At 43.2% G+C, this 12,910-nt stretch overlaps 1 protein-coding gene across 1 annotated transcript; it reads right to left on the reverse strand.

The window, feature by feature from the left end:
* Nucleotides 1-539: 539 nt before the first annotated feature.
* Nucleotides 540-12,424, reverse strand: znf296 (zinc finger protein 296). Its single transcript, XM_026914354.3, has 3 exons — nt 11,848-12,424; nt 8,186-8,503; nt 540-3,707 (listed from the first exon to the last, which is right to left on the reverse strand). The coding sequence occupies exons 1-3, from the start codon at nt 11,897-11,899 to the stop codon at nt 2,143-2,145; spliced, it is 1,935 nt and encodes a 644-aa protein (XP_026770155.1). The 5' UTR covers nt 11,900-12,424; the 3' UTR covers nt 540-2,142.
* Nucleotides 12,425-12,910: the final 486 nt, after the last annotated feature.

Raw genomic sequence — 12,910 nt, forward strand, 5'->3', positions numbered from 1 at the left:
CATATTTATAAGTGCAAAATGTTAAAAGACAATGTGTGCGTAAATCTGAAGTGGATATGTTCACTGGAAGTATATTAAATAACAAAGACAAATGTGTCAGAATACTTATTTCCCCTCACTGTATATGTACACATATATAAATCTGCTATGACCAATACACACTCCAATGTGTTACTGCTGTTCTGAGAGGTATCAGATAGGCATATCGAATAAAATGGCCATTTAGTGTAATACAGATAAGCAGATCTACCAAAAAATTTGAGTTCCGAGTTATACTGAACTTAACAAGTTGGTGCTGCTTCTGCTCACAACCCAATGTTTATTATCAGTGGAAAAGTGTGCTTATTGGAACACACACAAATACAGGTGTAGCCTTTCTGAATGACCTTTGAGTCCAAGCACAATTCAAAGGAAGTAAGCTGGGAGAAGAGCAGCTCTCCAGTCCAAACACGGATGAATTCTTGATGTATTCTCAGACAAGTAGTGGCAGGTTCCATTCCATTGCAAAAACACACACACACACACACACACACACACACACACACACACACACACGGACACTTTTGACTTTGCATCAGTCTTTTAATATTCACCTGCACAGGCACAGAATAACAAAATTATGGCTGCTTTACAGCAAAAGTACTTCCCATGGAATGCTGGGGGAAAATATTATACATACATAACAGATATAACTGAAATCAATACAGATGAAGCAAACAACAAATTGGATCATCATTATTAGGGAGGGTGAAGCTCTCTATGTACAGCGTGTCATTCCCTGAAGTGGTGGACACTGTTGTGCCCAACGGCCTTTCACATTTGTCTATATTCAAATAGTCAGAACTGTATTTTTTACTTAAAAGAAAACAGTCAAACAGTTCCCTGATAGATTACAGACATCAATAATCATAGAAAATAAACTAATAAACATCTTCTGCATACATACAATAAGACACGTTTTAACCCATATGTATATTTACACACACACACACACACACACACACAAGTGCTCACACAGCAGGTTCTCCAGGCAACAGGTCAGTGCTGTTCCCCACCCAGTCATTCCTCTGAAGCAAGGCTTTTCATTTGCGCACTCACACAACATGCAGCACCCACGAAAAGACACAGAGCAAAAGACAGCTTAAAGTTTCATGGCATGCAGTTAAACAAACATAACCTGTAAACAGAACATTAATCTGTAAACAGCAATACAGACAAAACAGAAAGCATACAGACACCCGTTTCTTTTTAATTATAAAATTAAGCTTTATGCATAGAAGAGCAGCTAGAGGTTTTGAGATGAATCGGTTACAATGAACAGAATGTGTAAGCGATGACTTCAGATACATTTACAAAGATCCCTAAGACATTGCCATACATGTTTGAGATTAGGAACACAGAAATCTGTGTTATGATTGTTGATGCTCATTGCCACATACCCAAACTGTGCTGATTATTAACAGTATCCCAAAATTAAGGTCCAGTGTTCAGGACACAGATTAAGAATGTTTCTAAGTTTAAAAGGATTTTCAGTTGAAACCAGCAAAAAAAAAAAAAAAAATCCCCATTGCCAGTATAATTCTCTCAAAAATGTTGGGGAAAGAGAGCATTACAAAAATCTCACTTTCCATGTCAATTTGACTTTAAGAGTCACTAAAATTGAGTGTGTAATTTCTTGTAACAAACAGAGCTCGTTACAAATAACCAACCTCTAAGAATCTTAAAACAAAAACTACTAAGAATCATGTACAGACAATCTTGATCTTTCTTGGCCATTGATGCTCTAAGCTGATTCACCTGTCTTCTTCTGGGGCTGAAAGGCATCACGCTGTCTCTATAATCCTGGACAGACTGGACTATCACAAGTCAAATCACTCACCGTAATGAGTGCAAAACATTTTAAATATCATACCGAGTCCCGACTCCTTGCAGGAATGGTCACAGTTGTCTACATGTAGGCACTTGATTGTAATCTGATCTAGGATAGCTGATCAACCCCAGAACGTGGCTCCTATTCATCAAAACATGGTTTTGGTGCCTCAGTTATTGAGGGTGATATTGACCAGGGGATGGGTAGAATCAGATCCAAGCATCTAGTGTGCAGGCTATGGTCAGTATGATCCCTGAATGATTCCTCGATGTTCAGGCAGTGCTTGGAGGAAGACTCAACTCTACTTTATGGCTGGCATCTTCAGGAGTGGGTGAGGGAGCACCATCAGTTGTGACCATCATCTCAGATTCCTCTTCTTTGAGAGTTTTGGATGTCTCCACAACCTCTGTGACTGTTTGGACTGGGGCTTCGGTGTGCTCGATGGTAGGATCATCCTCCATTTTAATGGCAAGGTTGGTGTATCCAAGAGGAGGGCTTAGAGAGTGTGTGTTCTGGCTGTAGGCTCCAACTGTGGCATGGCTAATACCATGTGTCTTCTTCAGGTGCTTCTCCAGTGTGGCATAGACAGTAAAGGGCACAGAGCAGAGCTGGCACTGGAAGGGGGCACGGGTGCCACGGGCGCCATGGGTCTTCATGTGGCGTGTCAACTTACTGCTCTGGGCACAGGCATAACTGCACAAACCGCAACGGTATGGCCGTTCCCCTGTGTGGCTCCTCCGATGCACAGTCAAGTTGCTACTGTTGCGGAATCGTTTGCCGCAAAATTCACATGCCTCTTCTTTCTTCTTGCGACCAGCAGACTGGCGTCTCTCGTTGTCCTGCTGCCAATCCTGCACCACATCCACGCCTTCCACCTCTGCCTCCACCTCGCCCTCTCTCTCGTTGTCTCGCTCAGGCCTCTTGGGAGTACAGTTGCCGCTGGCGATGCCACTCTCACCAGTCTCTCCGCTGTCCAGCGAGCCCTCTGAAGGGCTGCCATAGGGTGAAGGATGCTGCGGCTCCACCTGCACCTCCTCGTCTACGTCCGCCTGAAGTTGATAGTACCTTTGCAAACTGCGGTTGGCTCCTCCCGGCTGGGATGCCAACAGGACCAAACCTGTACCTGCAGGGTCACCTTCCTGATGCCCCCCATCCCCATATCCCTGCTGAGAAAACCTGCTTGGGACTTTCCCATCCTCGTTTGTGGTGGCAACAGCAAAATTTGGCAATCTTAATGAGCATTCTGACAATTTTAATGAGCTTTCTGGAACCTTTCGGTGGCTCCTCATGTGTCGAGCTAGCTCTCCACTTTGGGCAAAGGAGAGCTGGCACACAGCACAATGGTAAGGCTTCTCAGTGGCATGTGTGCGCCGATGAGCAGAGAGGCTGCGCAAGGACTGGAAATTCTGGCCACAGACCTCACAGGAGAAGGCGCCTAGCAATGGAGGGTTAGAGTGAGGAAAAGGAGAAGCAGCGGGTGGAGATGGAGATGGCGAGGGCACGACTCCTCCATTTCCAACACTCACCTCAGCCAGCCGCTGCAGACACATTGAGAAGTTCAGGCTCTGAATATTCCGTCCTCCTGACATAGGGGCATGGCTCTGGGGCTGATGGGAACGCGGCAAACGTTTCAAGGCAGAAGAAGTGTGGAAGGCAGAAGCCAGTGTGGCGCCTAGGTGGCGCGGATCCATCATGGCCGCTGGTTTGGGCTTTTGTGGGTGATTGGCCTTGACTTGGTAGAGACTCAGGGAGTGTGTGTGTTGGGCGTGTTGGAGGAGAGCCCACGCACTAGGCAACACACACTCACATACGAGGCAGGTAAAACTGGATGGCTCATCTGCAACAGAAATTACAAGATGATTATTTGACTAGAACTGGTGTTAAGGTTACCCTACACTTTATAAAATGTGGTTACGATTTTCTAGGAAGTACAATACGTGGCACATTGGTCAAAGTCTGAAGTAGTCAGAGAATAGGGTTTACCATGTTCTTTTAAAAAATGGGGATCTGAAAATCTGAATTAGCATTAAACGTGTTATTGTGTTCAAGAGCCAATCAAATTTCAACATGCAAATGCAAGCCATTCAACACTGCTTAACCAAAGGAGGCGGTGTGGTGTGTAGGGTTTGGGGTATTTCTTATTTGTATTTGAACTGCCTATATTCATAGATTCTGTAAGTTCTTGATAAAGGTAAAAATCTAAGTGCTTATGTTTCTTTTTCTGCTATCTCATGCCTTTTTTGTGGAACCACCATGTCAGGATCTTATAAAACCTAGAGACTATTTTGTGTTTTTTTGAGTGTGTTTAATATTTACCAGTACAAGTTCTAAGAACTTTAAATTATCAAAAGCAGAAATTCAAATTTACACAGCAACACTGGCATACAGGTAAAATGAAATAAAATGGAAATGCAAAACAGGGGCCACTAGAACAGGCATGGCTAGTCCAGTAAGAAAATGACATCCTCTCTGCCTAAGGTCATGTGCGAGAATGCATTGTAATAATGCGCGAGACAGTTTGCAGCATGAAAATGAAAGGACGTCAGAAGAAGCCGCCCATAACTCACAGAACATAATGTCATTTCGTTTGTGCAGGGCAGAAACAGGTTTAACGGCAAATGTGAAAAGTAGGGCATGCTACAGCCAGAGTTATAATAAATGAAATGGTATGTATGTATGTGTGACAGCAAGCCTTTATCTATAAAATGATGAAGGAAAACAAAACAGTGAAAAACAAAATCAGGTGCACAGTGTTGTCTCTGCAGGTTGTAGACAGAGGCAGAGAGAACATACTTAGGCAAAACGTTAGTAACCTTGCCAGGGTCAAGGCTGCTAGGTGTGCCCACAGGAGAGCGTAGCAAGCATAAAAAGAAGGACAAAGACTGAAGCTGCCATAAAAGAGGTCTGAGGATATCTTCAAATATATGGTGAGCTTTGTCTCTTTTTTCTGAGAGCCACTCACCAATTAAGCAGCAAATTGCTAATTAGCGGAACGAGGCGAAACGAAGGCTTTATGCAAATGAACCCTGAGTCAGCCTGCTTGATAAATGGGGCCTCTCTGCATAAATCAAAATGGGAAACAGGATCCCAAAAATTGAAGGAAAAAAAATAATGCATTTAATTTTTTTTTGGCTGCCAAAGGGCTTGGGGCTGAATGGTATAAGCCTCTTTCATGTCTCCTCAAGTCAAAATCCTTCTGTATTTTATTGGGAGGGGGATTGAGGGGTGAGAAGATTAAAAAGTGTCTCTGCCTCTGCCCTCCGTCTAAGGCTCTAGGCCTGGAGAGGAGAGAGCTTAGAGGAGAAGACATGCCTTTGAGCCTTAGGGAAGGAGGTTAAAAGGAGTGGAGGAAAAAAAGTAAAAAATAAGTTTGACTTAAGAACAAAGAGAAAAAGCCCTACATGACATTAAGCAACCTAGAAAAAACATCACTTCAATGAGTGCACCTTGAAACCCTGTGTGAGTCCCCTTCTGCCTCCAAATCTCTCCCTTGGGTGGGGGAGACAGGGGAGGGGTGCAGGGGGGGCTTTTGTCTCGAGGTCCTGGAGTGAAACACAATACCCAACCCGTCTCTCCCTCTCTCTCTCTCTCTCTCTCTCTCTCTCTCTCTCGATTCCCCCTTTTTTTCCACCCTCTTCTTCACTCTTTTTGTAAGGATTCCCATTTGGCCCAGGGTAGCACTTGCATATTAAGCAGAAGCAATAACTGCTAATTAAAAATGCAGATTGGCTGGGAGCTCTAACGAGCAGCAGGCGGAATCTTCTCTCCCTCGGGAATGGAGGAAGAAAAGAGAAGGCGGGAGAGAGAGAGAGACAGAGTGAGAGAGAGAGGGGGGGGGGGAAGAATAATGAGAGCACGAGAATGAAGGAGAACGGAGAAGATAGGGTATCAATGTATTGTCTGAATGATCCATCACATGGCGCAGTTACTTTAACACACATACACAAACAGACCAAGGCGTGTACTAAAATCACACACATACAATTGGCAGACGGACACCTAACTGTTGTGGGGTAACTGAATTTTCACTGGATGAGTCAGAGTGAAAGAACAAATCACACTACTGTCCCTCACTCATCCGTTCACACACTTACACACCACCTCCAAGAGCAACTCAGTACATCATAATGCTAGACTAAACTTCTGAACTTATTCCTGCCTTGACACCTGTCCTTAGAAACATACAAACATACACATGAAAGATGAAGGACTGAACCCTGTGGAGCAGAGAGACATGGACAGACAGAAGCTGAGCTGTCTGTCCCTTGAGCTCCACACAAAGGAAGGAAGTGCAAACATGTGCGCGTCAGTGTGCATGTGTGCGTGTGCTGTAGATAATGATCAGTCATAACCACCGAGTCCCTCGGCGAACACTTGTCACCTTTAATAAACTGCCATGTTAGCTTAGCTTAGCAGGGAAAGGTAACAGCAGATCTCAATTTGGGTTGCTGCAGCCGAAGTGTGAGTGAAGTCACAGGAAGTCACAGTTCACTAGGCAGACAAATAAAGAGCAACAGTTGCACCTGCGCAGACTAGTGACCCTACCAGATTACTGTAGAACATGACAAACCACATGCACGTAGTAGGAGAACAACATAATCTCAACACTCTGATTTATTTTTCTTAGTAATCTTTGAGCAATACAGCTAAATGAGTGCATTGACTGACAGGAAATCATTAACGATTATAGTTGAAATGTTCATTACTTGTCATTATGGTACTAAATATAGACAGTGGAAAATCTACAAAGAAGGCACTGAGGATAAGGCTGCAGAAATGTTTGAAGGTTACAAAAAAAAACTCTGTGATTGGACTGCGTGACTCAAGCCTAGTGAAAGAATCTCTCATGCCGGAAGGCTCAAAACAAGTTGGCCAACATCTGGGTTTGCAGAATGATGCAGAATATGCAAATTCAGACCCTTCGGTTGTTCCAGGACTGACAGATTTTTATTACTCGGGTTGGTTAAGGTTGTCAAAAGAATTTTCATCTAAAGGACCAGTTCAACAAAATTATCTTATTGACACAATGTTCTCCTTTACTTCAGATGCATTTGAACAGCCAGGACATGTTTGGTGTCTGAGGTTTACTCCATTAGTTTTGCCCGAGAGCTTTGAGGCTGATGTAAAAATTGTCCTCATTCATTCATTCATTTTCATTAACTGCTGGAGCATAACCTGTCAACCAGTCCATCACAGGGTACCAAACGCACATTCACACACTCACTCACACCTAGGGGCAACTGAGTATAGCCAATCCACATACTGGCATGTTTTCTGGGAGACTGGTGGAAACCAGAGAACCCTGAGGAAAGTTATGTGGACACGGGAGAACATGTGAAACTCCATACAAATAGTAACCTGTATCCTATCCAGATCTTTGGTAATGTCACAAAGACTTGATGTGGTTTGTAACACAAGGTATGACCTAGGGTAAAGTAAAAAAGAACAAAACTTCACCATACATATAAACGCTGCAATGTTTTGAGGTCATCCATCTTGTACAACTGGAATCCCTTTTTAGCCTTAGTACAATCTGGCATCATTCCGCCTCCTAGGCTCCGCCTTCCAGAGGTGAACGTGTAGCAGAAAGCTGATAATATTGTTCCACTCTGAACTTGAATTAGAAAATATAAACCTAGAAATTCTGCCTATTGTACAAAAGCATTTATTTACTTAAGACTATTGTAGTCTAAGATGTTGTTTTAAGCAAGTATATAATGATTGGACAATGAGACAGACTGCCATTTCTTGTTATTTGCATTAGTGTTGTAAGTGAAGTGTAAAGTAAAATTTGGATGCCAAACTTGCTTTGGCTAAATGAGGAAAAAAAGTGTAAATTTGAATTTTCCGTCAAATCACTCCTTTAAGTGCCATATTGTAAATGGTGAACAGTATTGAGTGTGAGCTCAGTGTGTGTGTGTGTGTGTGTGTGTGTGTGTGTGTGTGTGTGTGTGTGTGTGTGTGTGTGTGTGTGCGTGTGTGTACACTACTTTGGGACTTGCGCTGTTGCATGGCCTGGCTGTGCTCTGTTTACCTGGACATTTCACCTGAGAGACTGAGCCAAGGAGATGCTCAGGTGTGTGCCTCTTCCCCCTTACCCCCCCGGGTGTGTACAAATGTGCGTGTGTGTGCGTGTTTATGCAAGAGAGTGTGTAACCACACTGCCTATCCCTTCCATACAATTAGTGTCAGTGTCTCTAACTCACAGAGGCCTCAGCGCCGCAGCAACGGCGACCTAATGAGACGGACTGGGGGCAAGTTCGTTAAATGGAAGGACAATAAAAAGATTGACATTAATTAACACCCAGAACTCACCTGCTCGGCTAGGCTCCGCCTTCACACCTGGCTCTTCCTCCCAACGCCTGCCTGTTGTCCGCTTCAACTCCACGTAGCCTGTTTCCAGCTGCACGCCTGGGCCACGTCGGAACGCATGATTGGCTGGAGACTGAGGCGTGTGGTCCAGTGGGCCAGCCCTGGTGCTGCTACATCCTCCCTGCTTGTGCTGGATGAAGGTGAGGATGTGAGCCAGAGGGAAGGCCTGACCACACTGACCGCATGTCAGTAGATCGCTGCCTCCAGCTATGTGATCAGGAGAGCAGGGTGAGCTCGAAGTCACGCTGAGCTCTGGGGCATCTGAAGGAGAGATCACAAGGACAAATACAGGTTATGGGGGAAATTTTTTTCCTCATCATGCACCACCTTATTGGCGACTCAACTTAACGTCTGATGGTTGCTAATACCAGAATCCTAGACAGGAACTGAACGCCTTTGTTCCCTCGGCCATGGAACTTACCCCCTACTTCCCTTGGCACTGTCACCTACAATCATCATGACTCACAAATATGCATTCGTTTTAATATGACAATACAGCTGCACCAATTCAAACATTAAGAACTGATTGCAATCCAGGTGTCTTTGTATTGGTCTAATACCTCACATTTATATATAATATTAATTATTAGTAGTAAAGATTTATTACTATCTTTACTATTATTCAGAAATGTTATTAAATGATTTTTCTCACTGTGCATTTCTCTTTCATACTTTCACAATTTCACTTTGCCCAAAACAAACTTCTTGGCTATTTGCAATCTGTCCCTCAAAAAAGGCAGAAGGGAAAGAGGAAGTAGTAATAGGTGAAAGCACACCTTCATATGTTACTTCTAGCTAACTGGGTGGATGATATGACAAAACTAGTTGAAGACTTGAGGTATGACTATTCGGTGTTGCTGAGGTTTAAATTAGCATTGAACAAGGAGAAAGAGGAAAAGTGAAGCAATTGGTAAAGAAAAATGAATGCTTATGTCCAGTTATTCAACATCAGAGTTGGTTGGTGTTGTAGTACTGACCCACAATACTCTCAGAAAATTGCACTGTGACCCAATTTATCATGATATAGATATCATATACTTGCCCAATGCTACAGGTGAGTTACTGTAGTCATGTACAGATATTTCAGTTGCAACTTATATGACTTATAAAATATGCCTCGTAAACCCCCAACTCGAAAGTGTTTTTCCAAAAGCTTCCGAAACATGTTTGTAAGAAAGCATAAAACGAGTTTTATTTCAAGAGGTGTGGCTTCTATGTCTGTCATTCCAAGTAAAGAGGCATGGTTTCCATGCCTGTTAATGACAGTTAAGGAGGCATGGCTTTTGCGCCTGTCAGTCCTCATAAATGAGGTGTGGCTTCTATGCTTGTCAGTCCCACCAAAAGTGGTGTGGCTTCCTACTCCTCAAAGCCAACGCTTCACTTAACATTGAGCTGTTGGCACAATACTGAATCACACTCTCGTTGTGTCTCATTGTATCAACATCAAAACAGCTCATTGATCATTCTGAATTGTTGGCTGCTCTAAATGCATTGATCGAGATACACAACTCTAGTGGACACAGTCAAGTGATCAAATGATAATTTCCACTATAGAATAGGTCAGTAAAGTACTTAAGAACTTTCAACAAACAACCACTGTCTCTCTCACACCACAGTCACATGTACACCCCTGAGGCTCTGAATGGCCTGCCTAACCCTCATTAGCCTAACCCATCTTATACATAGCCCTTCACTTGTTTGTGTCAGGCTCTCTAGTAAAGTGTTACTTTCGCTTCTCTACAGGCCCATGCTTATCTGGCACCCTCAGTTGGACACTGTCTGGTCAGCAGATGCTGGCCACTTCCTGTGCCTCTGCCGCTCGGCCTGCTTTCAGACAGGAAACACTCTCACTCAGCTGCTGCACACAGCGACGACACTTGCCAACCGCTTCAACTCGTTGACGCTTTACACACAACACACTCGAGTCGCCTCTTGCGTGTTCTCACAAGCTTTCTGTGTTTACAAAGGTGGCTTTCATGCTACACAAGAACTGTTAATTTATCACAAGAGCCAAAGTGTTAGTTGAATTAAGTAGGACTGACTGAGTGACATTGTAATTAGGACTGTAATTGGGACGACACTGACGATCAGCAATTGGAAGTAGTTACAGAAGTTAGTCAGCAGAGAAATCACCACACTAGACTGACATACAGAACTACAGTTATCTGATTTACAGTGTGCTCTAGAACTATTGGCACCTCTGGTGATGAGGAACAAGAAATCTAATTGAAATAAAGTTATAAAATAAATAAACCTCAGCTCAGCCCAATCTTGCATCATGCTGTAACCACAGTCAATATATTTACACACTTCTAAAAATATCTTTCTTCTCAGTTAGAGGAACTTCTCTAATCTCTGAGCTTGATGGAGGATGGTTCTTGCAGGTGACATTTAAGCACCTCTGGACATGATGCCCCTGCCTGATGCCCCTGCCTGATGCCCGCTGCAGGCACAGACAACACCGAGGATGGGCAGGACCGCACTCGTGGTTACCCAGAAATGTCACCTTTCCTGTTTCTGCTGCTGCTTCTGCGCACAAGGCGCGGCTGCACCGTCCTGCGGTCAGGTAAAGGCGCGCAAGGTTGCCAGATTGACCTCGATTCCACGGCGGTCTATTTTTCTCGCACTAGATTGCGGAACATGTAGTAGATTAGAAACAACTGAACTGAGTTACCGTGTTGGCTATTTTGAAGTGAAGCTGGATTTGCTTTTTAAAACCTGATAGGGCTAAAAAAAACTTAGATTGGTGGATTCAATCTGGCAACCTTTCGCCTCTATTAGTTTGGTTGAAAATAAAAAAGAAAGAAAATAAGACAGAACTTGTTCAGGAATAAAACATTGATTGATTGATGGCCATGTTTAGTTATTAGTTCCAGACTAATAAACATTACTGACTGCTGTCTCTTAATCTTGACAGTGTTTTATCAACACAAGCACGTCCGAGTTAAAAGCACCGACTCTCTGCCTCTTTGTGTCTTTCCTGAGCTAAAAATAATAAATATTTAAATGCACCACCATCGACACGAAGCTCCAAAAAATAATATCTAAAGAAATGTAATAATACTTAAATGAATTGCCACTGCTAGAGAGAGAGAAAGGGGAAAACATGAAGGTCGGGAAGATGCAATAAGGAAGTAAAGTGGCATTGCGCTGCGTGTTGGGTCTCCACACTGGACAAGAACTGACCAAGGTACAGAGTCAAGATCATCCCCAATAATGATCAGAAATACCAGTTCTACAGCAGCTAGGCTTACTTCAACAATCCTAAACCGGTTAAGGTCTTAGCTTTGTCAGCTTTTGTCATGTCAAGTTTCTGACACTTGTCATATTTCATAAATCACAAGACATCCCTCTTTAACACAAGGATCAGTGTTAATATAGCCTGAATACAGCTATGTGGCTTGTTTTCACTACTGATGGCTGAGTAGTAAACCGCATAGGAGCCTGGTGTAGGTTACAAATATAGCATGCCAACTGTAACACACTGTGTGTTTACAATTGTAGTCTACAGGCTTTTGCATCGTACACGTGTCTACCGCTGGTGGCGATTTCGGAACGTGCGGTAGTGTGCGGTTTGAGACGTGGCTCAAGTTTTCCTATCTTACCTTGAATCACGCTCAGGTGTTGCGGTCGGCTTCCAAGTTTGCGCCTGGACATTATCAGCGTTTTGTGCACACTCCCCGGCTTTTAGTCGCTCTTAAATACCTATACGAAGTCCTGAATGACTGAACACTACCGGTTTAAACGGTGTCTTAAAACAAATACAGAAAACAAACAAACAAACAAACCCAAACTACACAGTCGGCTTCTGGAGTTATCTCCGCCGGCTGTGGTCACGGTCGCAGCCTTCTGCCCGTCAGTGTTCAAGTTCAGGCAGCTAGTCACCCAAAAGAGGCGGGGTCACTAATTATCATACGACACGCCCAATCATGCTTCTCAACCTTTAGCCACGCCCCTAACCCTCGCTATATGTCTAACTCTATACACTATTAAATCACAATCAGAGCGTCGGAATAACGGAACATAATAAATCGTTGCGGTATATGTTTTACTCTTAAATTATAACTGCAGATAAGTATAGTCATAGTTAGTCTAACAGAGGCAGAATAAACAGAATAAAAAGTTTGGATCCGAAAAAATATTGGACACCCTCGAGGGTCTTATCTCCCCCTTTCAAAGGCGCAAATGGTTTAGTCTATCGTGCACGTGGATGGGTTTATCATTCAGATGCTGAAGATCTTACTCCAGTATCCTTATCCATTTTGAAATGAAAGTAGAAAAACAACTCAACAATTAGTTTTATTTGTTTATGTTTATAGTATTATTATTATTATTTTATGATTTTGTAAATCATGGCTGTAGCATATTTTGAAACAAATCGATCCAAACACGTAGCTGTGCTCGTTATCTGTCTTACATAAACAAAACTAATGGTTGTTTTGATGAGGCACAGCAGCACAGCCTTCCACCAATAACATGCGTCTACTGGCTAAAGGATGTGGGTGAGGAGGAAGTGGGTTTATCGAGGTCGCCCAAAGACAGGTGTGTGTGTGTGTGTGTATGTGTGTATGCTGTTTTTACTGTCCGCCTGATTTCGAAACCAAACCAGTACAACTTTTACTTATTTGTTTTAAAACTACTACCACACATTTACCACTTATATTGTAA

This window comes from Pangasianodon hypophthalmus, chromosome 6 (genome assembly GCF_027358585.1).
Source record: "Pangasianodon hypophthalmus isolate fPanHyp1 chromosome 6, fPanHyp1.pri, whole genome shotgun sequence".
NCBI classification, from domain to species: domain Eukaryota; kingdom Metazoa; phylum Chordata; class Actinopteri; order Siluriformes; family Pangasiidae; genus Pangasianodon; species Pangasianodon hypophthalmus.

Excerpts from the sequence above, each read along its gene's own strand:
- znf296 (XM_026914354.3), bottom strand. The coding sequence starts at position 11,899 with ATGTCCAGGCGCAAACTTGGAAGCCGACCGCAACACCTGAGCGTGATT. Across the intron at positions 8,504-11,847 it reads ACACCTGAGCGTGATTCAAG|ATGCCCCAGAGCTCAGCGTG; the intron begins GTAAGATAGGAA and ends TCTCTCCTTCAG. Across the intron at positions 3,708-8,185 it reads GGCGGAGCCTAGCCGAGCAG|ATGAGCCATCCAGTTTTACC; the intron begins GTGAGTTCTGGG and ends TTTCTGTTGCAG.